At 33.3% G+C, this 12,024-nt stretch overlaps 1 protein-coding gene across 1 annotated transcript; it reads left to right on the top strand.

Annotated features, from left to right (window-relative positions):
* Positions 1 to 243: 243 nt before the first annotated feature.
* LOC134238856 (ryncolin-2-like) lies at positions 244 to 11,475 on the top strand (the record flags this gene model as incomplete). The annotated part of the gene is made up of 7 exons (XM_062720964.1): positions 244 to 421; positions 1,572 to 1,813; positions 6,285 to 6,372; positions 7,429 to 7,565; positions 7,889 to 7,985; positions 10,027 to 10,191; positions 11,218 to 11,475. Coding segments are annotated over 7 exons (1,158 nt in total), but the record flags the coding sequence as incomplete, so codon positions are not given.
* Between the last annotated feature and the right edge of the window lie 549 nt (positions 11,476 to 12,024).

Genomic DNA, 12,024 nt, shown 5'->3' with positions numbered 1-12,024 from the left:
GTGTGACCGGTCAGCAGGGGAAGCTCACTCCTCCATGGCATATGATCCCACCTTTGATATTTTGGAGGCCTGTGTTTGCTCTGCTCCTATTTTGTATAATCTTATGGACTTTGATATTGAATACCGTTCGTTATCTCCGTATCCTTGTTTTTCTAAACTTTTTGGGTACAGGCCATCCCGAAATTTAATGAATTCAAATGTTCGTGCCGTTTGGTCATTCTAGTTCAACATTGTTTTGTTTAATATATTTCTATAGGAAATGACGCAATCCACACCTTAACAAAGGATAAAAACCAAGAACTCCGAATTGATCTCCAGAGACATAATGGAGAACAGGCCTATGCTGTGTATTCCACATTTTACATCGGAGATGAAGACAATAAATATACACTGACAGTGTCTGGATACAGCGGAACAGCAGGTGAGTTGTGGGATCCGCCCAGATGTAGTGGGATCAACGTATCGTACAGATATTTAACTGTACATATTGTACAGGTGACGGTATTGACTGTACATATTGTACAGATATTTGATGGCAAACATTGAAAAAAAAAATTACCTTGCTAATACCTTATGAGTTGGTGGGGATACGGATTTCATATTTCTCGAGTGTATTCCTTTGTACTAGACCTTTCGTCGGGTACCACCAAAAGCAAGAGTCATTTACGCCTTTTTTGGCCCAGACAATTTTTGAAAAATCAAAACTTTTCAGTTAAGGTTAAAATGCAGTACTTTTCACTTGGACTGTTGATGACCTTGTATCTTTATAACATAATCGTAATTCTCTCTCTAGTCAATACTTTATGACGTCATAAAATGACTAATTGTTTACCTTATCCGATAGATTCTTCTGAAAATGGCCTAAAATTGAAGTATTTTTTTTTTCAAAATTTCATATAGAGCTAATCTTCTGATTCAAAATATAAAATTACACAATGAAGGATAAAAACAAACATGTTTTAATTTTTGCATCGTTGGCTGTGTTCACATTTTGATTCTTTGCTGAAGGTAGTCAAATACGTATCTTTTCTACAAAATGGCATTTTCTCAAAGCTTGTTTTTCAATACCTAGATTTTCAAAAAGGAATTTTATTTTAGAAAATGAAAGCACTAATGACAAGTCTTGACTTTATTTAAGAAATTACTATTGAGTTTTATTGGGATGTAAAACGGTTTAGTCATTTGAAGATTTGATCATGTGCCAACCCATTTTACATACATGCATCCCATAAAACTCAAAAATTGATACCTTATTACTTATATTTACATTTGTGACCGATTTAGTTTTACTTTTGAAAACCTCTATGGTATAAATTGAATGTTGAACACGTCGATCACTTATGACGTCACTATGAAAACCATCGTTATGCATCTTTATTTTAGAGATTTTTTCTTGATCTATCATTCAAGTATCATTAATATTCAAAAAGGTCTCAAGAGTGATCATTACTTGGAAGAACATTTTTCTTTAATGTTTTCTAGATACCCTGTAAGTGGTGATAGTTTGGCTTGGAATAAAACTTACCAATAAAGATCAGGCTAATGACAAGAACCAATATACTCTGTTGCAGGTGACAGTTTGACTTGGCACAGTGGTTCGAGATTCAGTACCAAGGACCAAGACAATGACTACAAGACTGATGGTAGCTGTGCTGTTATGCGGCATGGAGCCTGGTGGTACAGCAACTGTCTGAAGTCAAATCTTAATGGAGAGTACGCCAAGTCAGTTGCGTTCGATTGGAATTACCCGGTATGGGAGCACTGGAGGGGATCTGAAGCAATGAAAAAGACTGTAATGATGATTAGAAACAAAATCTAGAGTTAATATATCTCGTTAATCCTGAAATTTTATAATAAATTTATGAATATTGACTGTTCCTAAGTACCATCTCGCTGGAGGGCTTGGTTTCACCATTCAAAGGGTAACCTTGCTTTTTCTTCAATAAACAAACCAAATATCCTATTCGCGTGGTTATGACGCGAGGGAGCATAGCTCCTGAGTTTTATTAAAGACCAAAGCCGAAGGATCCTGCACAGTATCAACATTATTATAAGAAGAAGTAACTTGTACAATCTCTTGTATAGTCAAATAGATTATATCATTGTCTTTTAAGTGTAAAAATTTTAAATGAAATTTTGCTAATGAGAAAGTGCTTGTTATCAATGGGGCATGTTCGAATGGGACTTAAAAATATAAAATCAATAAGGCAAGCTCATTTCAATTTATCGCACAATTACATTTAAAATGTTTAAATCAAGTAATTCAATTTATCATTATTAATCATAAGGCATGGTTTAGAGTGACACATAGAACCTTTTGTTTTATAATAATTTTAAGCATTTTTGATACAAAATGTGAGACCTTGCTTCTTGTGATAACTTGTATATTTTTTACAATAATTTTTTTTGGATGTAAATGCACCAGAATTATAGTACATGATTATAAAGTGATTTAATATGCTTAAGCAACATTTATTATGTCTTATTTTAGCTCGGATTTTGTTAACAAAACTTGCAGCATTACCGATCGTGTTTAACAACATCCTCAATTTACGATAATTTATTTACAAATTTTATTCTCTAAGTTTCTACGTAAATACTGAAAAGTAATCCAATTAAACTGATTAGAGGTGTTTATAATTACCAGTGACTGATCTCTGTTCAGTATCGGCGTATTCTTTTGCTTACATCTCTTTTTACCGCCCGCGAACTTTGTATGTGCTTGACTGATTGTGTCTGATTGACCGCTTCACTACTCATCTTGTCACTTGTGATTATACTGCCTTATTGTTCATTATTGAACTATGTTGTACATTATTTCTATCTTTAATTATAATTGTAATATGATACTGACAACTATCTTTGTCCATTATTTACCTTATGATAGTGAACTATTGCCTTACCTTAACGATCTCTTCAATGCACTATGTTGTGAAGTCAAACTTCTGTATTAACATATATCGCTGCATGCACTACTTTTGAAGGCGCCTAGATTCGAATCTTGAGTTTTTGAACAGGACAAGTACGTCCTAAATATCTTCATCTAATATGTTTTACGGTGTAACAAGTAATTATTGTACTTTTTATAATAAAATATTTAATAATATTATATTAACAGCTACACATATTTATATAATACCATTTCTGTTACATTAATTCAAGGGAAATCAGCTTAGTTTAGGGAAAAGTCGATGTCTATATATCTCTGTAAATTATGGGGCTAGGCTGCAGCTATATCACGTAAAATCAGTGCATCAGTGACACCTTGATCAGAATACATCACAGGACTACTTATTCTATCGAACAAGGATACGTTTATATCTACAAATACCGACTAGATATAGCAATACCTTAGGACCTTGCGAAAATTTATCAAGTTATACCAGAAGACTAGTGGATATCTACCTCAAGTCAAACCTTAGGACAAGTTGAAACTGAAATGTAGTTATACCTAAGGACTGGTGGACGTCGTTATATACTCCAGGACTAGTGAACGCCCAAATTTAGGTATACTTTATAATTACGACTCAAGGACACGTAAATTAGCTATAATACCTTAAGACAGGTGGAAAGTTTAATGTTCTGCCATATACCTTAGGTTTAGTGAACACCTATATCTAGTTTATCAGAGTATACTAGCATCGTGATAAGTTGTAGAAAAAAGTTATTATATGCGAGAGTTGTCCAAAAAATTCGTGGACAATGACGTTTTTGTTAAAAGAAATGGTTCAATATTATATCATTTGTATATAAAATATTTCTTATGAAAAACCAAGTCACATAGATGTCATTTTTACTTAATGGGTGTGCATCTTGTATAGTGCAACTGTTAAGTCGACGATAGTCAACACAGAATGTGTACGTCCAATCTCTCTTCCTGACCAACACTATTGGTGAGGACCATGGACTGTTGGAGGGCTGTATGACACCTTTCTCAGCATGTCATCTATATCATTGTCTACTTCATCTGTCAGATGAGCTGGCACTCTTCGTGGTCTTTGTTCAATAGGTCTATTGTCACTTGTATCGATATGATGCTTGACTATTCCAGTCCTGCCAAGGTCCAAGCTATTTTCTGCAAATAAGCTGCTATATTTTAACAGAAAGTCTTCTGCCCGCTTCAACTGTGTAGGAGTCATGTTGTTCTTACTCTTATGAAGTAGATCAGCTAAATTCTTGCGTAGCACTTTGGTAGTGGCTGATTCCTTATTTACCAGCGAGTCCTACACTGTGTCTATTTCAGCAAGTTGTAAGTTGTCCAATTACTGTCCCAGAGTGCACCACCTTTGACTCTTGTTCAACATTCATTAGTCTAACTGGCACAGTTTCTTAAGGGGTTACTACTGTTCCAGCAGTTAATGTGCTCTGTTGTTTGTTGTACTTGTCAACTGGTTCAATAATACTCTCGCAGTATGGCAGACTTGAACCCTCTGGAACGCACACTTAGCTGCTGTAATTCTAAAGCATCCAAGTAAACCTTCAATTGTCATTCTCTTATCATGACCATTGACATCAAGAACTTTATTGCTAACATCGATTTTGCAGTGATTTCTTTTCATAAAGTCTAGGCCCAATATGCCATCTGCCTTTATGTTAGCAAACACTGCCTCGTTGTGGTATGTCAACTGGTCAATATTAAATTCTGCCTTCCCATGAACAGACAGAGTAGTGCCTTTGGCTGACATGATGGTCTGATTTACCTCATGTAAATTCGGTCTCACAGATGCTGGCAACTTCTTGTACAATGTGTCAGAAACAAGGGTAACAGTAGCACCAGTGTGTACTAGAAACTTAGCTTTTACCCCTTGAACATTTACATCTATGTACAACCCACCCTCCTCAATAGATGAACCAAGGCCTAAGGACACCTGTGGCCCTGGTGCTCTTTTCCCATCTCCGTTGGCCTGGTTCATAGATGCTTTTCCAGACCTGTCATCTGACTGCTTTTGCCTTCTCTTCAACTGAGTATTTATTTAGTTAGCATTTAATTATACAAAACGATTTTTATATATATGTAAATATATATAAAATAAAAGATGACCGCTAAAATGATATGAAAAGAAAATCCTAATCACCCTAATAAAAAAAATACTATAGTAAACTATAGTTAACTTTTCGCCATAGTAAATCAAAGTTCCAAAGTTTTTACTATAGTAAATCAAAGTATTAAAGCTTTTGTACTTTGTTATATTATGTTTTCTTTTTATTATTAGTCTGTTTTTAAGGGGGTTGGTATTGGTAAGTTTTGGCTGGTTTTGTTGTTCATCTTCATTTAAATATGCAGAGTAATTAATTTATATGCAATATTTACATTTAACAGTAGTAAAAAATGTTAGCTGAAGTTAAGGAAGCAAATATTTTGATTAGAAATGACGTTATTTTTATCTTATAGAATTTCTTTCCCCATAAATAACAATAAATATTGCTTATTTATCGGTGCAAGAGACAGTTTTTACATTAAAATTCATTTCTTGTACTTTGTTCTTTTAGGAGACAGGTCGGGTTTTTAAAACGTCTTCAGTTTTGGTATAATGAACATAACTCCATATTTCATTCCATAAAAAATGATTAGATGTGAGGAATTTCTTTATTTCTGTATTGAATATGAGGTCGAGGCTTTCTTTCATCGAAATCATTAATGAGAAAAAAAAATTATTGAACTTCCTCATTGAACCATCAGAGAAAAAAAATCACGTGAGAGTCATTAATCATAAATAGAAGGATCCTAAAGATAATAGTACACATAGACTAGAGAAGCGGATTATCCTGTTTAATAAAGGAAACAATAAAATTTTATCAACGTATTAGTTTTCTAAAAAAATATTGCAATGGTATCAGTATTTTATCTCAAATCGACTAATCTGTATTTAATGGGACATGTCCTTGCTGTGTTGCAAATATGCTACTCTGAGTGCTCTCAGTGCTTCGATCCCAAAACTTTGATCGTTAACAATTATGAAAGTTCCTTAGTACCCGGTTTTGACCCCTTGACCAATTCTAACATGGGAATGTGCATAATGGTTTGTTATAAGTTTACCTTGTGTCGTTCCGTGGATTGGAGTAGAGGGGAAAATATATGTCGGCTAAACACAAGATTTTCTATTAAGAAAGAGAGCAGTCCAATGATGGAGAATGGTTACATTCATGTTCACCTGAAAGATTTTCCACAGGTATTAGATATTGTCAAATGTTAAAAAAACATTCTTGATATAAATAAATTATATTAAAAAGGCAATGAATTATTATACATTTAAAGTAAACCAGGATTTTTGATTAATTTTCAGCATCTTAAGCTTGCAAGCCGTTGTCAGAACCATGCCTGTGCTGAAGATGAAATCTGTGTTCGTGGTTCCTGCGTGCCCGTTTTAGAAGGTAATATTTTTCCAACCTGATATTATATTGTTAAAGACATTAATGTTCAGAAGAAAAACACTATTATTGATCGTACGTTTTGGACAACTTGTTAAAAGTTACCATTAACATCAATGTATATCTAAAAGCCGAAAATAGATTGTTAAACAGAAGATTAGCTTTTTATCAAGTGAACATTGAAGAAGGATATGGAGATAACGAACAGTATTCAATCTCAACTTCCATTAAACAATATACAAAATAAGAGCAGAGCAAACACGGACCTCCGAAACATCAGAGGTGGGATCAGGTGCCATGGAGGAGTGAGCATCCCCTGCCGACCGGTCACACCCGCCGTGTGCTCGTTGAACAAAAACAAATCGGTACTTCTTTATATTCCTTATAAATGATTTTTTCCTTACTTTTGAGTAATATCAGCAATAAACTTTATTTATTCAAAATATATGTTACCAATGGAAAGAAAAGATGCGATATACTTTGCCTAGACTTAAAGATTGCAACAATTGTCCTATAAATGATACAATGTGATTATAAAATCATAAGCATTAAAAAGATTTGGATAAATTTGTTATAACGTTAAAAAAAAAGATTTATGAATATAATGCACTGTATTTGAGCTCAAATGTACGATTAAACAAGGCATATCAGGGGGAAAACAAGCAAGCATAATAATGTGTCTTTGAATGTTTCAACAAATTAATTATTAACAAAAACATTAACTCAAAGACTACGTATACTTCACCTAGTTGAGATGTTCAGTTAGACAACGACTGCTTGTCTAGAAATGGCAAACGTAATGCACAGGTGTTAGTATCTTGCAAGGTACAAACATCTTTAATTTGAGATCAAATTACAAAAATGGGCTTATTCAATTTATATCAACAAAGGCTACGTTAAGTTAAGTAGCAATGTACTGCTTATTAAGAATATTTCAAAATGACATATATTTGATAATATTTGAATAAAAAAAGTTAAGCAGAAAACCTATTTTATATAACTTTGTATTTAAAAAATCAAATCAAATTTCTTCATATGTTTCTTCTTTATATTGAACAGAGAAAATATACAAAGACTGTTGGGAAATTGTGAAAAGAGACCCAGGCAAGATAGGACAAGATGGCGTGTATGTAATTTACCCTGACACTCGGAGAGAGGTCTACTGTGACATGACGACAGATGGAGGAGGATGGACGGTGAGTAGTGTGTTTTATTGTCACTGTTATACATCGACAACAACTGGAGAGAGGTCTACTGTGACATGACAACAGAAACAGGTAGGTGGACGGTGAGTAGAACTTTCATTCCTGATATATGTTCAAAATATCTTTAAAATATTCAACGATAAAGAATTGATGGAGCACCTCACCTAACCTCAGATATCTGAACACGTTCATGTTCGCTTCTGTCCCAACTTGTTTTCCTTCAGTGGACTTCTGAGCTTAATTTCTGTTCTTTATCTATATATTTTTTCTATATCATATAGCTGAGCAATATTTTAATCATATTTTCGCCACAGGTGATTCAGAAGCGAGAAGATGGCGACGTTGATTTTTACAGGACGTGGATAGAATACAAACAGGGATTTGGATCCGCCTCTAAGAACTACTGGATAGGTATGTGTGTGTACATGTTTATCTATATCCATATTTTACTTAACGTCTTATCTGAAAAGTTTTCACCATTTGCATATGACACATACAATTAAAAACATCTCTTCATATTTTATTCATAAAAACATTGCCTTTTTTGGTTAGTATGAAATATCTCAGTAAAAATTTGACCCAAATCAAAATAAAGTTTTTTAATGACCAAGGTATTTTCTTAAGCTTTGCATAATTTCTTTCTTCTTCTTTTTTCTTTATTCCCCGCCTTGTCTGAAAATATTATTTAGATTTAAAATTAATGTGAATAAAAGGTACGCTACCTATCTCGATCAGACAATTCAATGCGAGCGTGATTTTTTTAATTTCACTTAAATCGTTGTTATTACACGGCATTCAAAGTTTAATTCTGACATAGAATAAAAAGACACTTCTAACCTTTTTTACGTAACATTCCCTTGTAGGGCGTTCGAAGAACGTAGCTCTCAACATCATTTTGAAGTAAAATACTTGTGCAATAATGGTATTTTAAAAATCTACTAAGAATGTTGTAAACCATGTGTTATTAATTTATTTGTCACTAGCCTCTCATTGTGTAAGAAAGAAAGATTATCAAAATCAAGAGTTCATGATGAATCAATTGTGAAAAGGACATAAACAGATGGTATGGAATATTGCTACATATTAACTTGAAGCTGACGATAATAGAGACTGATGTCATTAAGTCTATTAGAAAAGTTTAATTATTACTTTGCGTTCTCGATTTCTTACAGTTCCTAGAGCGATTTTTAATTCATTTCAAGTTTATTGAGAATAACTTATTCCATGTATCTTTCAAGATCAGAACCAAGAGCAAAAGAAGAAGGATAAAATCTCTCATCAAATAATAATAGTTCTGTTTATTCCAAGCCTTTCATTGTTTCATTTATCACTGTTATCGGGGAAGAAATTTGAAATCAATAAAACTATTATGATAAGCGTTATTTATCTAGTAAGTAAATAAGACCAATGTCATTCAAAAAATAAGTAGACAGTATTCATCCTCATCGTCATTTTCATATGTAGAAACATTTTGTCAATGGATGAAGTTTAATTACATCCGATTACATGGAAGTGATGTTAGCTAAATTTAAAAGCAAACATGTTTTGTCATCACGAAGTATGGTTAACAAAACTGAGATGTCAAAACCAATGACGAAAAATGTCTCAAACTTACTCTGACTTTTCATTCAAACCAGTTTGTAGTGTCTTCCCCTGTCATATAAATATGACAATAGTCTATATACTTTTTGAATAACCTTCTTTTTTCCAATTTACCGGAAGAAGATTTAAAAAAAAAAACGTAAAAATTAAATACAAATTATCAAAGTCAATTGCTGACTGATGTTTATCATACTTATTGTTAGACTATTATATATTGAATTGACGACGGTTTCCCCGTTTCTTTCCATTCATGACAAGGAGCACACGGTGGATGTGACAGGTCAGCAGGGAATGAAAATCCTTTATGTCATCTTATTCCACCTCGATGTTTTGGAGGTCCGTGTTTGCTCCCCACCTTTTTGTATACTTTAATGGACTTTTGAGCTTGAATTCTGTTCGTGTTCTTCATTTATTCCATACATTCGATATAAGCTGGTATACAGTTTGCCCTGCAGCATTAAACTACTTGATTTGTAGAGCAGGTCAGAGCCAATCAAAAGCAGAGTAGACGCTGACCTATTAATTTAGAGAGGTAGATCAGATACCATTGAGGTTTGTATATTACTTGCCGACCGGTCACACCCGCTGTGTGCTCCTTTTAATGATGGGGATAAAACGGAAAAATCCCTAAACAGAGACCGTAAAATACCGGTTACACAACTCACACGTTAACAAGGAGAAAAATTCACGAGCCACAAATTGGTTTGATAACTTACATGCATTTTTAGAACAGAATGTGCAGCCTTATAATTATTTTTCATCGAAAGTAGATTTTACAGTAAAATTAGGGGAAAAATGAAAGTAATCTTTGAAGTCAATTATCTAATATACAAATAAAACTTTTTTAAAGGAAATGACGCAATCAATGCCCTAACAGAAGATAAAAACCAGGAACTTCGAGTTGATCTCCAGAGACATAATGGAGAACAAGCCTACGCTGTGTACACCACATTTTACATCGGAGATGAAAATAGCAAATATATTCTTACAGTGTCTGGGTACAACGGAACCGCGGGTAAGTATATGGTGAGAACTGAGTATTGAAGAAATATAACAAATAACTTGATACAACGGACAACGGATAAGAAGTTAGATCCGCCTATATGGTGAGAACTGAGTATTGTACAGATATAACAAGTAACTTTATATAACGGAACAGTGGGTAAGCAAAAGGTTTATATATAACAGTGTGTTTAATTTCTAACAAAGTAATCATTTTATTTTTATTGTTATAAAAGATTCACTACATAAAAACGTAAAAAAAGATAAGTGATCGATGTTATAAAATATAAATACATGTAATATAAAAACATGAATTTAAACAAGACATAACACACAACCCTAGGAATTTCTGAAGTCGGATAAGGTTCCTTTGAAGAGTAAGTATTCCGTGTCGATTGGACGCACTCGCTGTGAGCCTTAGGTATTAAGCAAGTAGAAGAATATTCTACAGTCACATTAATAGGTCCATTATTAATTTTAAAAAGTCCTAAGTTTGTATGAAATATTTCAGCCAAAATACGACCAAAGGATATGGTATCTTGCTCAAAAGATCATTTAAACGAAAATATTAAATACGCAATGCTTTTTTTAAATGAACTTGTTTTAAATTCCTGTAACATCAGCCAGTATCCTTCCTCGGGTCACAATTTTATCATATTCTTATCATGCTCTTGAGTATGGAATGTCGGAAGATGTAAACACTAAATGCAGGTGATAACGAAAAGATATTCAATAAAGGAATTTTCTATGTATAGTTAATGATGAAAAAAAAATTAAATCATTTCGTTTTTCATACAAATTGGTAGTAAGCCTTAAAATCTAAAAGTTTCAAATATGAAACTTCTGTGACATATTCTGAAGTTAATTTTATTATATTCTCTGGCCCAGCATAGAACCAATAAGTTACATTTATACGACATTGTTGTGAACTCTTCTTGATCACAATTTCATTTACTGCAATAGTACTATAATGCCCTAGAATGATTATTGTATGTTTTATCAAGCATCTAGCTTTAATGTAATCAATACTCTATTTTAGGTGACAGTTTGATTGATTTCCACAATGGGATGAAATTCTCTACCAAAGATCAGGATAATGATTGGAGTAGCGGTGACTGTGCCACAAAATACCACGGAGCCTGGTGGCACAAAGACTGTTACCAATCAAATCTCAACGGGCAGTATACAACGTCCGCTCTGATTGGTTATAATTATCCAGTATGGGTTACCTTTAATGATACTTTCGAAGCACTGAAGAGGACCGTGATGATGATTAGACAGAAAAACTAGCGACAGTTTTGACATGCTTATTATGAATCTAAGTTTTATTGTGAAGCATATACTTTGTAATATGCTACTTATAAAGTAATACAGTACACAGTTAACTGTATAATTTATCACTGCTGATACGATTCAGCGCAAATATGCATTCCGTGTATTGCTTCATTAATAAAGCAAGCTATAGGAATTACGATGTGTTATATTTCACCGATTAAAAGTACCACCATTTTATGCTGTGTTATATTTGACTTATCACAAAGCTAACGCTGACTTGTGTATCATATGCATAATAATACAATACAAAACTTGTCTTTTCCTATAAAATAATGAAGAACTATGATTTTTTTCTTATCACATTATGATAGACCAAGTCGTTTTCTATACACTGATGACGGACTGAGTCGTTTTCTGTAACATGTTGATGGACTGAGTCTTTTTTATGATTAATTCATTACTCGGTCGTTTTCTATGAGAAGGTGACATAATTACAGAGGAGGAACATATTAACTTGATTAACCTGTATAATTAATTAACAGTTTTCTTGATTACAAAACATGCATCATTT

This window comes from Saccostrea cucullata, unplaced genomic scaffold (assembly GCF_032062105.1).
Source record: "Saccostrea cucullata isolate Sc308-1 unplaced genomic scaffold, CSIRO_AGI_Scuc_v1 ctg13885, whole genome shotgun sequence".
Classification (NCBI taxonomy): Eukaryota; Metazoa; Mollusca; class Bivalvia; order Ostreida; family Ostreidae; genus Saccostrea; species Saccostrea cuccullata.
The sequence above is the reverse complement of the archived record's forward strand: the minus strand, read 5'-3'. Positions and strand labels throughout refer to the sequence as shown.